This window comes from Pipistrellus kuhlii, unplaced genomic scaffold, assembly GCF_014108245.1.
Source record: "Pipistrellus kuhlii isolate mPipKuh1 unplaced genomic scaffold, mPipKuh1.p scaffold_m20_p_14, whole genome shotgun sequence".
NCBI lineage: Eukaryota > Metazoa > Chordata > Mammalia > Chiroptera > Vespertilionidae > Pipistrellus > Pipistrellus kuhlii.
In genome coordinates, this window is record NW_023425449.1 from 45,970,429 (window position 1) to 45,992,853 (window position 22,425).

The 22,425-nt window shown below is 47.1% G+C and overlaps 1 protein-coding gene across 1 annotated transcript; it reads right to left on the minus strand.

Annotated features, from left to right (window-relative positions):
- Positions 1 to 8,231: 8,231 nt before the first annotated feature.
- On the minus strand, positions 8,232 to 8,807 carry LOC123652339 (proline-rich protein 2-like). The gene has a single exon (XM_045581598.1). It carries the CDS (start codon positions 8,805 to 8,807, stop codon positions 8,232 to 8,234), a length of 576 nt encoding a protein of 191 aa, XP_045437554.1.
- Between the last annotated feature and the right edge of the window lie 13,618 nt (positions 8,808 to 22,425).

Genomic DNA, 22,425 nt, shown 5'->3' on the forward strand with positions numbered 1-22,425 from the left:
CTTGTGCCCCAGGGGCTCCAGAAAAAGAGAAATTACAAGTTACCCAGACATTTCAAGGGCATGTTATCATAGATGCAAAAGACAATTAGGCTCAGTTAAGGTAAAGGTTGACCTTGTCAGTGAAGATACCGGCCTAGGCTGTAGCTGCCAACCATCACTGCGTTTAGTTAAAGTTTAATTTCAGACCATCCTTTGTGGTGACGTCAGTCTCTGAGTTTGCAAGACTGCCATGCAGGCCTCCCCTGAACTTGTCAGGTCAGCATGTGAACCCTTTTACTCACACATTCCCCTTTTGGTCATAAATCAATCCAATGGTTGGATAATGGAGTCCCACGGTGCTAGGAAGTCTCATTCCTAGGATGTCTCAGTGTCAGCATGTCTTGCTGAGCAGATGGACCACTGGAGAAGGGAAAGACCTTAACTTTTGATAGCATTTAATATTGAATTATTATTATTTTTTTATATAAAAGGTCTTTTTTTAATATATTTTATTGATTTATTGATTGACAGAGAGGAAGGGAGAGAGATAGAGTTAGAAACATTGATGAGAGAGAGTCATCGATCAGCTGCCTCTTGCACACTCCCTACTGGGGATATGCCCGCAACCAAGGTACATGCCCTTGACGGGAATCGAACCTGGGACCCTTCAGTCCCCAAGCCGATGCTCTATCCATTGAGCCAAACCGGTCCCGGCTAATATTGAATTATTATTATTCAAAAAAGGCAGGTAAGTGGAAGGCAGTCAGATCATATGTCCTTGTTAAAAAGTATTCTGGATCATTTCTAATTTTTGAGCCACCATGATCCCAGTCTTTTTGCTGTTTGTCAAGTTTTGTTTTTCTGCATCTAGTATAACATTTACATGCCAGGAACAAAAGTAACAATAATAAACCAGTAACGTTGATTAGGAATAGAAAATGTCTATTATTAAATAAGGAATGATCTGAGGGAAAACAAGTATCTGCTATTAACCAGAAGTTCCAATTTTTCTTCTTGGCAGTTAATTTCATCCATTCCTAAATTTAGACAACATTAATCTAAAATACTCATCTAGATTGGATCTATATATATAATTCTACCAGAGGAGTTATTAGGTAGGTGTTCTTGGAGAGATTTGATCAACGTAGGTCCTTTATAATAGATACAGCCTAAAAAACGCACCAAAGCTTCGATTGATAGTAGAAATCCACCAGTGTTTGGTCAACAAAACATTAACTTTGTTATCATAGCTGATCATCAGACCATCACTGTCTAGGAGGTGGGACATTTTTCATGTCTAATAGGGAAAGGGGTGTAGGGAGACAGATGTTTCCACTAGGAAACCATAAGGAGGATAATGGCAGTATAAGATCACTTTACATTCACTCAGTAACAATTAGGTGATATAAGAACGAAGTCTGAGTGGCATCATTTTGTGAGCACACAGGCCTTGTTGACGTCTTGGGATGGCTGTCTACCTCCTCCGTAGTCTGTGGCTTCTCATCCTTGAGATGAAGGCGAAAGTCAGAGACAGGAGCAGATGTCCATTCGTGGTTAGGTACCTGGTAAGGTGAGGTCCCTTTAACACTGTTGGAGAGAGTCTTTCATTAATGTATTTCCTAAAGGACAAAAATCGGATGTCAGAGTCTGAATCTTTGTCTCCTGTAAAATTAATGTTACTAATTTGTTAGTTCCTACAAGGAATTGGTGGCATCTGCCTGGCGCCCAGCACATTAGCAGAATGTCTGCTTTTTAGTTTTCCTTATATTTGGGAAACAAAATATTTAAAAATCAACAATATTTTAAATAGTCATAAGAATGATTATTCTCAATTCATTTAGTCCCATAGTTATTTTTGTTTACCCTTATTATTTGCCAGTAGTTTTTAAATTCAGTTATTCTTTGAAGTTCTATAAACCTTCATCCAGTTCAAAGATATGACCTCCTTAGAAGCCTATAATTTAGAGTAAGTCAGAGTCCTCTTCATGGATTTTTCTAAAGATACAATATACCTACAAATGCATCAGAGTAAAGCAAGGCTGTCCATGAATGACAAAAATTAAAAGTGGCATGGTTATAGATTTGATAAAAACTGCTCTTCTATAAGATATAACATTCAAAGACAATTTCTAATAAATAATAACTCCTGTAAAATGACATAGATAATATAAAATTTGCTTATTTTTATATTTAATATGTAATTTCAGCATATAAAGTAAGATTTTAAAACAGAGCACATGGCTTATTGTGAGCGGTGTACTGAACATTGAAAATAATCCGTAAATTCCCAATATGTGAAATGCAAATACCCAGAGAATCACTGGCAGACACCTCCCCCACCAGGGGGTCATCACTCTTGGCTTGCTTCCTGGTGTCCCCGACTGGGCACATGCTACCCCAGAAAGTTTCCTGTTTGAACTTGGCTCTGAATCTCTGCAAGTTCCTTTCTGAAGCAGACTGAAATTCCTATAACATTCATTTTAACAAAATATATGTATATTAATAGAACAGAGGTATTAACTTTTATTTGACAAAGCTTTCTGCATAATTTTAAGTATATTAAATCAACCTAATTAACTTCAAAAATATTTCTTTTAAGAAGAGAAACTAAATCCTTGAGTCATTCCAGGGCCTTTGAAATGTCCCAAAGCTATCTCTCAATTAAAGTCTTGAAATTTAACTTGGGAAGACTGTCAAATATACATAACCCAAAGATTATATTACATGCTCTTTGTACTTACTCTAAAATACATCAATGAAACTTACACCAGTTTTAATATTAAAAATTTGGTTCAAACCTGATTAACCTTTTTTTAAATTAGGCCAATAAAATGTTATATCTTAGGCTGAAATTTTACCACATGTAGTACAAAGATACACATACACATAAAGACTACAGTATATTTTAAACTACCAATTTTTCCAGAGAAAATGCAAGAATTATTTTTCTCAAAAATGAATTTCCATATTTCATACATTCTATTATCACAACCATATCATTTCTCCTAACTTAATTTGAACTTTTAACTCTTAGAAGCTTCAAATTTTAGGTGGCAAGTTAAATACTTAGTATTTCTCAGATTAGTAATACATTCACATTTTTAAGTATATATTTTTTTAAAATAGACTTATTTAATTAATAAATTCAAATCTATCCTCTAAATGCTCCATACAAGGCAAACTTGAATTAATTATTGTTTCAGTATCCTGTCATTTCAAAATACCTAAGTATTAAAAATTATTATTATTATTATTATTATTATTATTATCATTATCATCATTATTATTATTATTTACTATTGAACCCAGCAATAGTCTAAAGCTTTTAAGTTACTAATTAGGCACATGAGGCTGGAGAAAATGCAGAGGGGGGAGGGAGCAGGCTCTGCAGCCCTTTATTTTTTTTTAGTTGTTTTTTTAAAAATATATTTTATTGATTTTTTACAGAGAGGAAGTTAGAGGGATAGAGGGTTAGAAACATCTATGAAAGAGAAACATTGATCAGCTGCCTCCTGCAAAGCCCCCCACTGGGGATGTGCCCACAACCAAGGTACATGCTTTTGACCGGAATAGAACCTGGGACCTTTCAGTTCGCAGGCAGACGCTCTATCCACTGAGCCAAACCGGCTTCAGCTCTGCAGCCTCTTTTAGTAGCTTTTTACATTTCTCTCCTTCCAGTTCTCTGATGTTTGTAGTTTTCTTGAGATGTCAGGCCAACTATTGGTGACAAATGTAATTTTAATATTCTTTGGATTATCACTGAAAGGATTTAATCAGAAACCATTCATTTTAGTTACGTTTATTTATTACATCTTAACAACTTTGAGATTTTAAAGCCAATTATCACCTCAAGTATTTTCTTGACCAATTTTGTAACAGGGATAACTCACCAGCCTTCAGTAGCTTTAATGAGAAAGTACTATTTCATTTTATTTTCCTTTTTAAAAACAGGAGTGCCCCCACCTTCTCTGCTAGAGGGTACTTCTACAGATCCGTACCTCCCAGTGTTATGGGAAAAAATAGAACATTGGGGACTAGTTATGGTTATGGGAAATATTAATTACGATGTTAATCATGGTTGTCCTTTCTGTTCAAAGGGAAATCAACCTGCGGGGAGTCCCTTCCCCTGGGACCTGAGCGTAATACAGCCCAGGATGCTGTTTTGGCTTATGCCTGTGGCGTGCCTGGTGGCCGTGGGTATGTTCGCCTCGTGTCACTTTCTCCATCGTCCGATGGAAAGCAGTCTCGGGCCTGTTCTACAGCACCGTGAAGAAATGGACCATGCTCAGGCCAGGGGCCACCCAAGATCAGGCAGGGCCTCCGCTTACACCAGCCCTTCCCTCTCCACAGGCACAGAAGTCCCTGATGCACCCCAAATTGTGAGAAATGGCTTACCCCTCTAAATTTCAAATGATGGACTAGGAAACAAAAACATGGTGAAAATGAGACTTTTAATAACTCTCCTGAGAGCAGGCACCCATTTTACAGGATCAGAATAAAGGCGAGAGGCAAGCGGCCTGGTAATTAACGGGCTGGGGCCTTTTCTATTGCCTCTGCCGCCCTTAGCCCAGGTCTAGGGGAATCATCCCAGGACCTGCACCGTCGCCACGTGTACGCTCATACCCTCTCCCCACCCCACATCCTGTTTGCTCTGGGGAATTCAGTCATGCTGGCCACATGCTGTTTCTTTTCTACGGAGATAAACCAGGCATGCTTCCTACAGGGGGAAACTGGGTGCAGGCATTTATTAACTCCAGAATAGTTCTGAGACAGCCTCTAAAAATTTCCTAATAATTGCCATCATTTTGGAAGAGTTGTGTTTTTTTTTTGCTTGTTTGTTTGTTTTTTGTTTTTATGCTTTTCCTCAGAAGCTCCTAATTTCCAAATCAAGATATGCTTCCCATATATTCATTCAGTTTAATTTCAGAGCCGGCATTTTCTAATTTCTGCATGCAAAATATTAATGTGGGTACCCAAAACAAACTGCATTTTGGCTATTTCTCAGTTTATATTTCTAGTTAAATCTTCCTATTTCTATAAAATACTTGCAAGTAAAGGCTTCCTATCAGGAGTATTAAATGAGGGCTGGGGTTTGGGAGCTTCTGGCCTTGGAGGCACAATTTCCCATGTAAATTGTTTTTAGTTTTTATTTTTGGATATCTGTATTCTGAGCAAACTTTCTAGACATGTTATGTAGGGGGTCGATCAAGTATGGCCTCAGTTTCTCTCCTGGCTGTCTAAAACTACAGGAAAGGCGAGAGCCAGGCAGACCAAGCCTTATGGTGGCTCCCTAGATGAGCCATTCAGTTAATTTAAGTTGATTTGGGACTTCCCTATGAGGCTTCTGCACTTCTGATACTTCCTAAGAACACCCCAAAATCTGACTGGAGCAAGGCCCCTTTATCTTCAGAGCTGAATGAGTTCAGCTTATTTATATGGCAAAGGTTTTTTGCTCAGACTCTCAACAATTCCAATTGAAAAGCCAAAAACAAAACCAGCTACCCATTTTTTCCTCCAGGAAAAACCATGGTTCCACCTCGAGGATTTTAAAACACAGCTCAAATAAAGTCAGACCCTCTACTAAAGCCAGGGAAGGTCCAGGATCTAAGATACCACTCACCCAAGTCTACCCAATGGGCAGAGAACTGGAGGGCTCAAAGGGCCCTTTGCTGGATCCTAGCACCAAGTCCATGTCCAAGGGATGGTCCTGGGTGAGCTTCTTTGGAATCTGCTGACTACAACAAGTAATGTTAATGTAAAAACCATGGAAACCTGTAAAGAATTTGGTGAGTTTATTGGAACAGAACGGTTGACAGTTGCCGGGAAGCAGAACCTCAGTGGATTGAGATGATGCCCCGGAGAATGGCGGGTTACATCTATGTTTATACATTGCCATCAAAGGAGGGACATAGGTGAGTTACATGAAATCTATTGGTGATGGACCAGAGAGGAGGGAGAAAGCAAGGAAACCCCTGGGATGGATAAAAAGGAAAATGATGGACACATACTTAGGTGGGTGCAGGAACAATTAACATGATAATGAAGGAATTGGTGGCATGTGTCCTGGAGCTCAGCACATTAGGTTTACCCCAAAGGGTCTGGAAAAAGAGAAGTTACAAGTTACCCAGACATTTCAAGGGTGTGTTATCTTAGGTGCAAGAAGACAGACAGGCTCAGTTAAGGTTAAGGTTGACCATGTCAGTGAAGATACCGGCCTAGGAGGTGACTGCCCACCATCACTGCATTTAGTTAAAGTTTAATTTCAGACCTTCCTTTGTGGTGACTTTAGGTCTGAGTTTGCAAGATGGCCATGCAGGCCTCCCCTGAGCTGTCAGGTCAGCACTTGGCCCCTGTCATACACACAACCCATTATTGGGCCCCTCCCCATGCAGGGTGTCTGAATCTACTTGTAATAGATGTTCCCACCTTTGCTGGAACCTTCCTGTCTGCAATTCTATTCTTTGGCATCTCCAGACTCCACCCAGGGAAACCCTGGCCTCCGGTCATCAATATGGACTCTGAAGACTCTAAAATGACCACCAGGGGTTGCTGTTCTATTTTTTAACTTGACATTTCTTTGCTGCAAATTGTATTTTCTCCAGAAAACCCAGATGATACATTCCATCTTGTTATGGGGGAAAATAGAGTACTGGGACTAGCTATAGTTATCAGAATTATTAATCATGCTCTGTGGCTACCTTGTTCTGATTAATGACAGGGCCTTCTGAGCTGGCTGGGAGTGGTACGCCCTGGCACCTGGCCATCAGCCTCGGGCTTGGAGTTCGGTCCATTCTCATTCCAGAACTGCCTGTTGTCATGGAAAGATTAACAACCTTGTTAGTGGAGTCCCGCTCAGCCCACATTGCCCACTCCCTAGGCTGTACTTCCTACTCCCCAGGTAGTCTTTGTCACCCCATAAGCAGCCTCTCATGGTGGGGGCAGGGCAGATGTCTGTGGGAGACCCGCTGCTCCCCACGCTGCCGGCAGGATTGGAATAAACGCTCATGTGTAATGCACCCTGCCTCTGCTGAATGGGCTGGAGTAGTGGCAGGCAGCCTGGACTCACGGGCTGCCTGGTTCCATCTCACAGGCTCTTCCGACAGGTCACAAGCCTTCCTCCCACCCAGCAGGGGTCCACATCCCTGCTCTGGATCTGATACCTGTGGGACCCAGCCACCCATGGAACTCAGCCACCCGTGGGGCCCAGCCACCCGCGGGACACAGCCACTGAGCATGAGAAAGGCCAGAGCCACGGGGAAAGGCGATGGTGCTTCCCGCCCGCAGCCAGCATGACCTGCTTCACTCACTCACGAGTGTCCTCAGATAATCCCATCCCAAGCACCCCCCTCGTCACACCAGCCCGGAGACAGCGCGCCCGTCGCCTGCACAGAGCTGGACTCGTGGCAGGAGGACATGACCACGGAGTCGGGCGGTTGGTCCGGAGCAAGGGATGACTGAAGCCATGCGGGACGTGCACAGAAGCGGCGTCTCCATGGCCGCCATGTGAACACATCTGCGGACCGCCCACCCCCCACCCCCGTCTGGAACCAAACATGCTGCCCCAGCGGCTGAGCTCCACCCAGAACCAGGAGGCCACCGGCTCAATTCCCGCTTGGGCACGGGTTTCAGGCTCGATCCCGGGTGCTGGTGGGTGTGCAGGAGGCAGCGGATCAAGGATTCTCTCTCATCACTGATGTTTCTGTCTCTGTCTCCCGCTCCCTTCTTCTCTCAAACAAATAAAAATATATTTTAAAAAGAAATAAAACGCTGCCCACCCCATCAGCCCATCTGACACCTCCAATTTGCATCACCCCAAAGGCAACCTTTCTGATTTCCAGCCCCTGGGGTGGGATCCTCCTAAAGTCTGCGGTAAGCAAATCGGAGGACAGGTGCTCCGGGACAGAGTGCTCGATGCTCGTCACAGCTGGGCCGTGTTCCGATGCCGGCCGCGCTGCGTGCGGTGTCCAGAGGCAGCAGCACTCGCTCTGCTCTCACGGGCCGCCCCTCCTCAGCGTCTCCGCACAGAAGCCCCTTCCTGCGGCCAGAGCAGCCGCTCCCGGAGCCAGTGCTTTTGTGACTCCTGTTAAGAAGTCTTCCTCTCAACAAGGTTTACGCACAACCGAATTTTGCTAAATAATGGAAACTTTTTATGAGACATTGATTGTTCGAGCAGATTTCCTGTGTGCACTGATTTAACAGAGCAGTCCTTCAGCGCTGAGCGCTAGGGCACCCTCTGCGTCACTCATTCCCACTCAGGCCTCTGCCAGGAAATAGCGGCAGGCCTGAGGGCCCGCTGCTGGGGGCCCCGCTCCTGGCGTCCCGCTCCTGGGGTCCCGCTCCTGGGGGTCCCGCTCCTGGGGTCCCGCTCCTGGCGTCCCGCTGCTGGGGGTCCCGCTGCTGGGGGCCCTGCTGCTGGGGGCCCCGCTCCTGGGGCCCCGCTCCTGGGGCCCCGCTCCTGGGGTCCCGCTCCTGGGGTCCCGCTGCTGGGGGTCCCGCTCCTGGGAGCCCCGCTCCTGGGGCCCCGCTCCTGGGGCCCTGTTCCTGGGGCCCTGTTCCTGGGGTCCCGCTCCTGGGGCCCCGCTCCTGGGGTCCCGCTGCTGGCGTCCAGCTCCTGGGGTCCCGCTCCTGGGGGCCCGCTCCTGGGGCCCCGCTCCTGGGATCCCGCTCCTGGCGTCCCGCTCCTGGCGTCCCGCTCCTGGGGCCCCGCTGCTGGCATCCCGCTCCTGGGGCCCCGCTCCTGGGGTCCCGCTCCTGGGGCCCCGCTCCTGGGGCCCCGCTCCTGGGGGCCCGCTCCTGGGGGCCCGCTCCTGGGGCCCCGCTGCTGGCATCCCGCTCCTGGGGCCCCGCTCCTGGGGTCCCGCTCCTGGGGCCCCGCTCCTGGGGCCCCGCTCCTGGGGCCCCGCTCCTGGGGTCCCGCTCCTGGGGCCCCGCTCCTGGGGCCCCGCTCCTGGGGTCCCGCTCCTGGCGCCCCGCTCCTGGGGTCCCGCTCCTGGCATCTTGCTCCTGGCGTCCCGCTCCTGGGGTCCCGCTCCTGGCGCCCCGCTCCTGGGGTCCCGCTCCTGGCATCTTGCTCCTGGCGTCCCGCTCCTGGGGGTCCCGCTCCTGGGGCTCCACTCCTGGGGGCCCGCGGGGACGGGACGGGCGTCCCCACCAGGGAAGCACCTCCTCCATTTCCCGACACCGGAGCCTGGTGGAGGCTTGTCACCCGCTGCTGCGCACAATTTCCTTTTGTTTTTAAAAACTTATGATTTTAAAGGTGATCACCTGATGACATGTCTTTTATTGAGTTTTAGGAGAGAGAAGGGAACAGGGGGAGGGACAAACATGAAGGAGAGAGAGAGAAAGACATTGATTGGCTGCCCCACCAGGATGGAAGCCACAGCCTGGGCATGTGCCTGACAGGAATTGAACCTGCAACCTTGTGGTGTACTGGACGATGCTCCGACCAGCTGGCCACACTGGCCAGGGCGCACCCGCTTCTTTAAGGAGGTGTGTGGCTCAGCTCTGTCACTGCTCCAGTCTCCCCTCATGTGTTTCCATCCACAGCTGGTTAAGCCTGATCACCCTGTGAGGCCCCAGCGACCCGTGCACACCGGCCAGGACGGCCCCCAGTGCCCAGCCCGTCAGGTCCTTTGCCAATGATTCTTCTGATGGCCGTCTCCTGTACAGACCACCCCAGTAGCTGCCTCCTCTGGACCGACTCCACCGGTGGCCGTCCAGGCCTGCCGTCTTGCCGTGGTTCTGGAGGCGTCTATACCACTACCACCCGCCCGGGCCTCCGGACACAAGGACAAATTCACGGCACCTCAGTGCGCGCTGGTGCTCCGGCCTCGCAGCACACAGAAGCCTGCCCTGACTGAGGGGAACGGGCTTGCAGCCTAGCTCAGCATCTCTTCCCCTCTGACTGACTCGGCGGGGCTGGGGGCCCTCGGGGCGCCCCGGGAGGAGAGATGAAGGTCAGGGCCTCCCCACAAGTTGAGTTCAGGCCTTGGGCCCGGAGTTGACTGGTCTGTGAAGTAAAGGGCACTCTCCCCCGAGAGCTGGCTGACGGTGCGTCTGCCACAGCACACTCGCCTTTGCCAAGGGTTTGCATCTCCCTCCGGTCTGTCCGAGGTTTCCACTGAGTCAAGAGGAAGAAGAGCGAGAGGCCGAGTCGGCCTGTGCCTCGGGGGGCACTCCCTGCCCATGCTCCCTGCAGGCACCAGTGCCCCCCGGAGGGTCCCCTCAGCGAGGCCTGCCCCGGGCAGGTGGTCACCGGCCCTTCCTGCGCTGCGGCTCCTCTCCGCTCCCGGCGCCCTCCATGGCTGCTGACTTGGAGGACGGGGCCGGGAAGGCTTCCCAGGCCACACAGGGACGTTTAAACCGAGGAGAAGAGAGGGTGTGGGCCCGTCCCCAAATCAGCAGCCGCGGGGCCCTCGCTCAGTTCCTCGCCCTCGCAGCTGAGTCCTGGGACATAGATGTCTGTCCCCAGGGGCCTCCTGCCGGCTCAGGCCTCTGTTAACCACCAGCCCTCCTGCCGGCCTGCGCCGGAGCACGGGGGAGGAGGAGCGTAACGCCCTCTCTACGCAGCGTCGCCAACCGCACGGCCTCAGGAGCACCCGTGTCGCAGAGCACCCGTGGGCGCCGTCGCTCGAGCCAGACATTTGACATTGGCCAGTTTTCTGTTTTGTGGCTGATTTTCTGAAACGTGGATCTCACAGTCCCTCTGCCTCCTTCCCAGCTGACAGCCACTGACACTGGGATCTCACTGGTTTCTGATACTCCAGCTGTCGGAAAACGGAGGAACGGCTGGTGTTGCGTGAGTTGTGCACCGTGACTTATTCCCAGAGTGGGGAAGGGAAGGTCTGTTCACCACCTGTGCCATCTGTGCACAGAGACCTGCCTCCCAGAGCCGCCACCTGGCCTCCATCCTCCCTGAAGCACCAGCTAAGCCCCTAGTCCTGTCGGATCGAGGTGACCCCCGTGTCCAAAACAGGGTCTGGCCACGCTCGTGCTTTCTGCTTTGACATTCCCAAGTGTGTCTCACAGACAAAGCTCGGCTGATCTTCCAACAATGGCGACAGCAGTTAGGACTATCCGAGTCGACAGCAGCCCGCCTCCTTTTCCTGCCTCTAATCTCTTGAGAAAAGCCAAGAAGTAACGCAAAGAGAAACAGTTGAGGAAATAAATTATATTATCCTTTAAAAGCTCCTACATTTTGTGCACGGAAGGGGCATGTGCTGACCTGACAGCTCAGGGGAGGCCTGCATGGCCGTCTTGCATACTCAGACCTAAAGTCACCACAAGGACGGTCTGAAATTAAACTGTAACTGAACGCAGTGATGGTGAGCAGTCTCCTCCTAGGCCGGTATCTTCACTGACAAGGTCAACCTTTACCTTAACTGAGCCTGTCTGTCTTCTTGCATCTATGATAACACACCCGTGAAATGTCTGGGTAACTTGTAACTTCCCTTTTTCCAGACTCCCTGGGGCAAAATCTAATGTGCTGGGCACCAGAACAGATGCCACCAATTCCTTCATTATCATGTTAATTGTTCCTGCACCCCTAAGTATGTGTCCATCATTTTACCTTTTATCCAATCCCAGGGGTTTCCCTGCTTTGCTTTCTCCCACCTCTGTAGTCCATCACCAATGAATTTCATGTAACCCACCTACGTCCCTCCTTTGATGGCAATGTATAAACACAGATGTAACCCGCCATTCTCCAGGGCATCATCCCAATCTACTGAGGTTCTGCATCCCAGCAACTGTCGACCGTTCTGCTCCAATAAACTCACAAAATTCTTTACAGGTTTCCATGGTTTTTACATTAGCACTTTGATAACAGGAGATTCCCTCAGGGATGACCTCATGCAGCCCCTACACATTTGTGATGACATTAAATTCTAGATTCCACAATTTGTTATGTAAAAATATCCAAGCCTGTAAATAATTTTTGTGAGTTTATTTGAGCCAAACTGTTGACAATTGCCAGGAAGCAGAACCTCAACAGATAGGAATAGTGCTCCGGAGAATGGCAGTTCTTCACCTTGTTTTATACATAACAGTCAAAGGAAGGGACATAGGTGGGTTACTCAAAATCCATTGGTAAGAGGTTAGGGAGGCGGAAAAACAGGGGGGAAGAGGGAACCTCTGGGATTGGATCAAAAGTAAAATGATAGACACATTACTTAGGTGGGTATTAAATAGTTAACAGGCAACAATTAACATGACAACAGTAACAATGGCCCTGTCCGGGTTGCTCAGTGGATAGAGCGTAGGCCTGCAGACTGAAGGGTCCTGGGTTCAATTCCGGTCAAGGGCATGTACCTTGGTTGTGGGCACATCCGCTGTAAGGTGTGTGCAGGAGGCAGCTGACCAATGTTTCTCTCTCATTGATGTTTCTAACTCTATCCCTCTCCCTTCCTCTCTGTAAAAAATCAATAAAATATATTTTAAAAATAAATAGAAAACAACGAAGGAATTTGTGGTCTCTGTCCTGGCACTCAGTACATTAGGTTATGCCCCAAGGGGCCTGGAAAAAGGGAAGTTATAAGTTACCCAGACATTTTAAGGGTGTGTTATCACAGATGCAAAAAGACAGTTAAGGTAAAGGTTAATCTTGTCAGTGAAAATACCAGCCTAGGAGGTGACTGCCCACCATCACTGCATTCAGTTACAGTTTAATTTCAGATCGTTCTTGTGGTGACTTTAGGTCTGAGTTTGGAAGACGGCCACGCAGGCCTCCCCTGAGCTTCAGGTCAGCATGTGCCCCTGTTGTCCACAAATCAAATATTAAAGAATATTCCCCCACATTGACATATGACATAGTGTGCTTCTTTACTTAGGTTTTCAGATCAATAAAGTTAAAAACCCTCTGGCAGGTCACTGAGACAGGAAAGGTTTTCTTGCACACTTGTCACTTAAGTTTTACTATTTTGCTAAGTTTTACTCCTAAATAAAAAATAAAAAAATAAACCCTTTCCAATTTTATCGCTATCATGTCATTAAAAACAGCCTGGTTAGAATATTCAGTTTTTCTGCTAGCTGCTCATCCTGGAACATTTTATAAAAGTCTGAGTATTTCCTTTTTTAAAACCTTCAGTGCAGCTTTTGGTCCCATGATTTGTTACAGGTGACATCACTCATTCCTTGCACTTTTATCCCATCAAAATAGAGAGAAATATAAATTCATGAAGAATTGCATCCTGATACAAAGGCCACTTGGTTGTACAACTGAAAAAAATTAAAATAAAGAAAAATGAACTAATTGTAGCAAGAGATTTCGTTTCCTGCAGCTCATTCCTGGTCAGGAGCTCCCGGAAGTCCTGGCATTGTTTCTGTCCACAGGTAACGCCCTTGTCAGCTGCCTCTGGACGTGGTTATTTAAAAGCATCGATGCCACCAGAACACCAGTGGCTGCTACAGACCCTGAAAGACTGGAAACTGGAGTGGCCCCTGAAGACCCTCAGGAAAGCCAGGTGCGGAAGGCGTGGGCAGCGGGTGTCCAAAAGAGCTCCCAACCCGGGGGTGTCCTCCCAGGGAGAGTGGGCACCCCAGCAGGTCCACGATTAACCTCGGGAGGAAGGTGAGGGTGGGCAGCCCCGAAGCCCGCCGTCAGCGCAGGTTCTGCCCACCCTCTGCAGGTCTTTTAAAATTCTTTCCATGTTTCATGGTTTCGGTGTTAAAGCCTTGCGTTTCTTCTGTTAGACATTTTCCTAAGTATTTTATTCTTTTTTGATGTTATGGCACATGAAATTTTCTTATTTTTTTCCAGATTGTTCCACAAACCAATTTTGATTAATCTTATTGTTCAGGAATATTTTCTATTTTTCTATTTCTTTGTGCCCCTTTCCATGTACAACTCCTATTATTTTTCTATGTCTTGCTTTAAAATCTAAAACAATACATCCTAGGAGCTGACAGGCTCATGTGGTCATGGCACAGCTGGGCGGCCTGGGGGACCTGATCGTTGGAATGTGAGGAATGAATTGCGGGCGGGCCTCTGGCCCTCAGTGTGGGCCTCTCACTCTTTAGAGACCATGACTTCAAGTTTAACCTGCCTTTGGTTAAATTCTCACAGACAGAGAAGTCTGCGATCTAATGAGCTAACCACCCGCGGGCTTCATATGGCTTATTTCCGTGTGATAATCACATCCATGAGGCCATGGTCCTGTGGGCGCTGGACTCCTTTAAGAAACGTGTGTATTTTAAGAATTTCTCTCATTAATTCCTGCCTGCGAGGCTTGTGAAACAGTTTTTTACATAATAATTATGTGGGTCAGTGTGACTGGAAAGGGGAGAACCGGCCAGCCTCAGGTTCTCGGGATGGTGGCACTTCCTTCCCTCTGATGCAGAGTTCCACAGCGTCTGGAGCCTGTGCTGAGAAGAGCCAGCCATCCTCCCAGGGCCGCGGAGGACAGCGAGTGACAGCCGTCCTCCCCCGCCGCCGTGCCCCCGCGGAGTCCCTCGGGCCTCACCGGGCACCCCTCGCTCACCCCCAAGACACTGCCTTCAGCCTCCCTCCGCAGCTTTCACACTGAAAGTTTTAACTTAACAAAACATGAGGGCTCCAAAAGTTATAGAACTACCTTGGGGAAGATCCTACAACACTCCATTTTATACCCACCTTTCGTTTATAGTTGCTGATATTTTTACAAAATCGCTATCACAGATGTTTAGCTATTTCACCCAATAACAAAGCTTTAAAAAGATAACTTTGACAATGGCTTTATACCGTTTAACCCTCACAATAAGAGCATTACTGTTCACTGTCGCACATGCAGAGAAGTGGTCTCAGGAGAGCGAGCAACTTACCCGAGGCTGGCAGACCCAGCCACACCTGGCACCTGGCGTCCCTGCAGCTCCAGCAGCTCCCAGACCCTGAGACCCAGACCCGGTGATGCCAGCGGAGGCCTGCCCAGCGCCCAGGCCTCTCTCAGTGCACAAGTCAGGTCAAAGGCCACCGGGGGCAGAGAGTCGCGCGGGAAGATCATGTGATCATGTTCCCGCCAGGGGAAATTCAGAGAGGAGCCTCAGAGGAGAACAGCATGCCACTGCGAAAGGTTCCCAGAGAGGGAGACCTGCTGGCCACCAGCTACCAGCTCTGCCGCCTACACCGTGATGGCGACGAGGACAAGACACCCAGACCGGTCCTGGCTCAGGTCAAGCCTCGCAGCGCTAAAGGATGCTGTCTCCTGGAGTGGCGCTGGCGACAGGTGATTTGGACTCTTCCATGCAGATAACCTTCACGGTGAATCTCCAACAAATGCTCTCTGTGTTAAAACTCTCTGCCTCAGTGCGACTAGGACACTGTGTAACATGGGCAGTTACTACGTCAGTGTGACTAGGACACTGTAACGTGGAAGTGACTGCGTCAGTGTGACTAGGACACTGTGTAACGTGGAAGTGACTGTGTCAGTGTGACTAGGACACTGTGAAACGTGGACAATGACTGCCTCAGTGTGACTAGGACACTGTAACGTGGAAGTGACTGTGTCACTGTGACTAGGACACTGTGTAACGTGGAAGTGACTGCCTCAGTGTGACTAGGACACTGTGTAATGTGGAAGTGACTGTGTCAGTGTGACTAGGACACTGTGAAACGTGGACAATGACTGCCTCAGTGTGACTAGGACACTGTGTAACATGGGCAGTTACTACGTCAGTGTGACTAGGACACTGTGAAACGTGGACAATGACTGCCTCAGTGTGACTAGGACACTGTAACGTGGAAGTGACTGCCTCAGTGTGACTAGGACACTGTGAAACGTGGAAGTGACTGTGTCAGTGTGACTAGGACACTGTGTAACGTGGAAGTGACTGCCTCAGTGTGACTAGGACACTGTGAAACGTGGAAGTGACTGTGTCAGTGTGACTAGGACACTGTGTAACGTGGAAGACACCGTGTCAGTGTAACTAGGACACTGTGAAATGTGGACAATGACTGCCTCAGTGTGACTAGGACACTGTAATGTGGAAGTGACTATGTCACTGTGACTAGGACACTGTGTAACGTGGAAGTGACTGTCAGTGTGACTAGGACACTGTGAAACGTGGACAATGACTGCCGCAGTGTGACTAGGACACTGTGTAACATGGGCAGTTACTACGTCAGTGTGACTAGGACACTGTGTAACGTGGAAGACACCGTGTCAGTGTAACTAGGACACTGTGAAACGTGGACAATGACTGCCACAGTGTGACTAGGACACTGTAATGTGGAAGTGACTGTGTCACTGTGACTAGGACACTGTGAAACGTGGACAATGACTGCCTCAGTGTGACTAGGACACTGTGTAACGTGGAAGAGACTGCCTCAGTGTGACTAGAACACTGTGTAACGTGGACAATGACTGCCTCAGTGTGACTAGGACACAATGTAACATGGTCAATGACTGTGTCAATGTGACTGCCTCACTGTATAAAGTGGAAGTGACTGCATCATTGTGACTAGGACACTGTATAACGTGGAAGTGACTGCCTCAGTGAAACGGAGTGGACTGATAATTTTATTCACCAGTTTATTCTGTTCATCAGATTTTTAATTCATTTGATTTTTAGGTTCACTTGTAGGTAGATATGTATTTGTTGTTCATAGTTTTTTATCTTTACCTTTTTCTTCGTCCTCTTCTTAAAGAATACCTATCAGCATTTCATATAATACTGGTTTGGTGGTGATGAACTTTTTTTATCTGTGAATCTCTTTATCTGCCCTTCAATTCTGAATGATAGCTTTGCTGGGTAAAGTAATCTTGATTGTCCATTATTGCTATTTATCACTTTGAATATTTCTTGCCACTCTCATCTGGCCTGCATAATTTCTGTTGAGAAATCAGCTGATAATCATATGAATACTCCTTTGTATGTAACTGTTTTTCTCTTGATGCTTTTAATATTCTCTCTTTGTCTTTTGCTCTTGGCATTTTAATTATGATGTGTATTGGTGTGGTCCTCTTTGGATTCCTTTTGTTTGGGGTTCTTCCCACTTTCTGGACTTGTAAGTCTATTTCTTTCACCAGGTGGGAGAAGTTTTCAGTCATTATTTCTTCAAATAGGTTTTCAATATCTTGCTCTCTCTCTTCTTCTGGCACCTCCATAATTCTGTTGTTGGTATGCCTGTAGTTGTCCCAGAGGCTTCTTACACTATCTTCAACTTTTTGGATTATTTTTTCTTTTTGCTTTTCTAGTTGAATGGTTTGTTTTTGTTATTTTGTTTGTTTGGGTTTTTTTTATTTTTATTTTGCTTCTTTGTATTTCAAATCTTTGACTTGATTCTTGCATTCCTATAGTTTTCTGTTGGGTCTCTGTATAATAAATTTTATTTCAGACAGTGTATGTTTAATTTCTAGTTGGTCTTTTTTATTATCCTCGAGGGTCTGGCTAAATTTATCAGCTTTTTCTAGGAAATTTTTGAAAAACCTTATAACCGTGGTTTAAATTCTACATCCAGTTATTTATTTTCCTCCATTTCTTTAGTTTGTGATCTGTTACTTTGTCTCCACATTTTTGCTGCTTCCCTGAGTTGATAGGGTAGTTTTGTGTGTTTGGTGTCCTATAGGGTCCAGTGAGTCAGCCTCTCCAGTCACCTGAGGTAGACACTCTTGGTGTACCCCTTTGTGGATTGTGTGTACAGCCTTGTTGTAGTTTCATCTTAATTATTGTTGGTATCACTGGGAGAAATTGATCTCCAGGCCAATTGGCTATGTGTATCAGCTGTGTCTACGCCAGAAGACCTGTGCTGGAGACAGCCTTATAGGACCAGACTTGCAAAATTGCAAAAGCCTCTGTGCTCAGCTTGGATTGGGCAGAGTCTCAAGGCTGAGCAGACAGTCTTGGTTTCATGTCAGCCCTTCCCTTGCATGCACAGACCTCTGCCTTCCGTGGCTCCCCTGAGTTTCTGCCTGACAGTCCAGATTCTCCCAGGCTCACCCGGAATTGGGGTTCAGTGCAGTAGGAACTGAGGTTCAGTGCAATCAGGAGCCTCCAACTCCCTCCCACTAAGGAGAGCTAGTGGTAACCTCAGCAGTGAGTCTTCTCTGCACGGACTCACACACACACACATCTCCAGACCCCTGCCCACCACAGCTTGCCTGAGTCTCAGAGTCTCTGTGTGCCTTTCTCCCTACTTGACAGTCCAAACTACCCCCTGTATGAACCAGGTCCATGGCGTTTTGCCTGAAACTGGGGTTCAGTGTCATTGGAACTGGGGTTCAGTGCAGTCGGGGGCTTCCTTCTCCCTCCTGTCAGAGAAAGCCAGCCAGGTATTCAGGTGCTTTTCCTCTCTGTGTGTATGTCTCAGTACCTCAGTCCTTTTGCTGCACCGCTGTTTCTCCATGTGCTTTCCTCTTTCCTTCTACTTGTAGAATTTCCACTCAGCCAGCTTTCCTGTGGTACTGGATGATGTCCATTCTGTCTTTTAGTTGTAGTTTTGAAATTATTGTGTGAGGCAGCAGTTTAGGTGTTTATCTATGCTGCCATCTTGGTTTTTCACTTACACACTCTTGTGAGGATTGTTGTTGTTGGCTTTTTTAATTGATTTGAGAGGGAGAGAGAGGAAGTATGGACATATGGCTGTGCTCATTCATACACTTATTGGCTGATTCTTGCATGTGCCCTGACTGGAGACTGAATCCGCACCATGGGGTATTGGGAGGGCTCTCTAAGCAACTGAGGGGCCTGGTGACCTGGGAGGCCCTGGGTCTCACACACTCACCTCCCAGTCTCAGGATGCTGAGTGCCTATGTCTCCATTCCATGGCAGGGGGTCACTCCCTCCACTTCGGGGCCCACCTGTGCCCCTCAGTGCCAAGGGTGCTGTGGACACTGAGCTGCTGACCTTGGCCTTGGAGGTGAGCTGGAAGCTGGGTCTCCATTTCTCTTGAGAGACCTGCTGGACAGTACTGTGCCAGTTGCTCTGGCAGTCCCTGCCCCCATCTCCCCTGCACTGCCTGGGCTGAAATCTTGGTTTCTGTGGTGCAGGGGGAGCCATACCCAGACTTCACACTTTCCAGGGAAGTCAGCTCTTCCCTCCTCCTCATCCCCCTGGGAGTTCCGGGGAGTCCTTCCAGACAAAGCTTCTCAGAAGTGAATGTTCTACATCACACAGCTTGAGCCAGCCCCAGGCGCACAATGGGCCTGGGCTGCTGCAGCTGGAAAGGCTTCCTCAGGGCAGTGCAGACTCTGGTCCCACAACACCCCTCTGACCCTCTCCCCCAGCAGCAAATATGAAGGAACAACACCTCCTTTCCCCTCCAAAGTTGACTCAGAACTGACTCATTCCTACTTTTTGGTATGATTTGTCTTTTTCTCTGTTTGCTGCAATGGGTGTGGGCTCCTAAAGGCAGGGAGATCCCTTTTTCTTCACATTCAACATTTGCAATTTGTGTTAGGCAATGGGGTCACTCACTGCGTTAGAGTGGGTATCAGAGGGAGGAGAGGAAGGAGCGAACCCCAGGCCCATGGCAGGAGAAACACATCACTGCTCCCCTTCACCTTGGATCAATGGCAAATACCACTGTCCTTAGAATCTCAGAATTTGGCTCCTGGTTCTTCCACAGAAAAGCCAGTGGTAAAACCCATGGAGAAGCCAAGAACCCACTCCTGGAAGGGCACATCATGGGAACAGTGTTTGATCAGATGCTTCAGAGGAGAGGATAAACCAGAGTGTTGTCAGCACATCAAGTTCTGAACTAGATGACAGTCGTGATAATGTTCTAAGGTGACACAAAATGTGATGCTGGAAGTCAGCTCCGTCTATTCTGGCTGAGTCCTTTACTTTCAGAGTCCTGGGACAGTGTCCCCAGGAATAGCAGAATGGACTGAACAACCTTGACATGCAGAGATCCAGTGGACCCAAACTTGGATCCTATTTTGTGCTTTATTTGGATCCATGAAATTATTGTAGCTCTTACTATCTATGTTCATGTTTCTAAGTAGGCAAGTCAAGTCCTTGAAGACAGGGATTGTGTTAATTCACCTTTTTATCCCAGAACATTCCCTGACCTTTGTAGGTATTCAATTAATCATTGCTAAATTAATTAATAGATGAGTGAATGAATCAATGAATTAATTATTGCCACACCATAATTTTTAAAACAGCACAAGTCAGTAGATGAAAGTTTGGGGAGTCTAGAGAGCTAGGGAGGGGTCAGAGTAAGTTTCTCCCATCCAAGTACTAACCAGGCCCAAATCTGCTTAGCTTCTGAGATCAGACGAGATCTGGAGTGTTCAGGTATGGCTGTAGACCAGAGTCAGTTTTTCAAAGATTTTATGCTTACAATTAAAACCACAATGAGGTATGACTACAAACCCACAGAGATGGCTCTGAACAAAAGACAGACAGTAAGAGGGTTGGTGAGAATGAGAAGAACTGAAATTCCCAGGCACAGCTGGTGGGATGTAAATGGCACATCCATTTTGGAAAACAGTTTAGCAGTTTATTAAAAGGTCAAACATCACTTTACCCTTGCCCAGAAATTCACTCTTAGATATATATTCAAGAGAAATGAGAACATGTGTCCACACAAAGACCTGGGCATGTATGTTCCCAGCAGATTATTCATAACAGCCAAAAAGTGGGAACAACTCAAGCGTCTGTCAACTGCTGATGGAGAATCAAAGTATGGTCTGTCCACCAAGACACTCCTGAACAGTAAAAAGCACATTCATAACATTGACAAACAATTATCTCTAACAGAGCCCTGTCCTTCAGGGTGTCTGCCTCCACCCTGCAAATTTCCTCAGGTTGCTATACCCACTGAACACCTTCTCCAACACAATAGATAGTAGTGTTTGTTTTACTCTTTAAACAATAAAAAATTTATGTTTCATTATTAATATTTAAATAAACTTCCCATTGCTTGTTTTCAGTGTGGAATTCAGCTCAGGAGTTCTGTAGCCTATCGTCACTATGAGATCACCGTCTGTGATGATAAATTTTACGTGTTACCAATGCCCTTGCTGGCAATCACCCAGAAATCAGACTTGGAGGGAACCAGGGTCTTTTGTCTCACCTATCTAACAAATGCATGGGGAAATCATAACTCTCCTACCACCTATAAATTCTAATATGCTATTTAGTCAGCTAACTGCTAACATCAAAACAATGAAACATAAATAGCACCAGGTTTGAAGAAGGGATGTTGTCCCTACTGGAGTCCCATTCTCAGGAACCCAAGTGAAGATTTCTAGCTGTGAGTGGGTATTTAAAGACACCTGCAGAAGGGTTCAATAGTAAGAAACTCACGGTGACCTAAATACATGAGGCATTTTCCTAAAACGTTTAAAATAAATTCTAATATTTGTTTGGTTATATCTCTAGCCATTCCTAAAAATAACTACCATTTTTTCTCTGAACTTTCCAACCTAACAAATTGGAAAACCTAAAATTTTCTTGGATTTTATTTATTTATTTTTTGCTTGTTTGTTTTTATTGAAAAGTTAGCTCTGGACTCTGACACCCATTATATATTTATTACATGGATGCATCACCTCTGCCATTTAACTATAAAGTTATTTTACAGCTGCCTGGAGTACAAAGTGGACATGTGTTAACTTCTGTCTACCAGCTGCTCTCTGACACCACACAGTGCAGAACAAAAATAACTTCCACTTGCCAAGTTGCTGGCAAGTGGAAGAGAAGGCAGGTCTCGGCCAGAGAGGATTAAAAATGGCAGCAGAGTATGTGGAAGCTACTCATACCCTCCCAGGACCAAACTGGAATTACAAATACAATAAAAGATCACTGGAGAGAACCCTAATAACTAAAAAAGAGAGTGGAGGCTGCATAGAGACTAATAGCAGGGACAGAGTTTCAAAAGGGCTGGCCTGGCTCCCACAGACAGCAGCTGAAGTTCCAGAGAGATATCTCAGCTGTGGGGTGTTCCCTCTGAGAACTCCTGGTCTAAGCACCAAGCTGGGCCTCCAGCAGAGAGCACCAGAACTGACAAATAGCACATAACATTTGGCTGTGAAAAGCAGCAGGGTTGCTGTCTGTCAGAAAGAGATGGCTGGAAATGCAGGCACCTTCTTAAAGGGCCAATGCACAAAATTCCATGTGGAGCCACTCACCTTGGACTCTGCCAGAAGGAGGGCAAAGTGGACTGGAGTTGTATGAAAAAAAATCCAAGGTTGGGGGCTCTGTGGTTGGAGCTTTGAAGGCAGATACCTCAGTTTCCTGTGCCAAGATATTCACTGCAGATGGCATCTTTCTCATGCAGACCTTTGCTATTCAGGTGGATTTTGTGTTGGAGTAATACAGTTGTCCCACCCCATTAGAAAATCCCTTACACCATCCATTGGAGTTGCTGAGGCCCATTAAAAGACTGAGAATAACAATTAGCATCCAGGCAGAAGCAATTGCCCCACCCATTGGAAAATTTCTCATCCCACCTGTGGACAATTGCCTGAGGCTACACAAGACTAATTATAATTAGTCTATAAGCGGAGATGAATTTCTGGAGGCTTT

Excerpts from the sequence above, each read along its gene's own strand:
- LOC123652339 (XM_045581598.1), bottom strand. The coding sequence starts at position 8,807 with ATGCCAGCAGCGGGGCCCCAGGAGCGGGCCCCCAGGAGCGGGCCCCCA.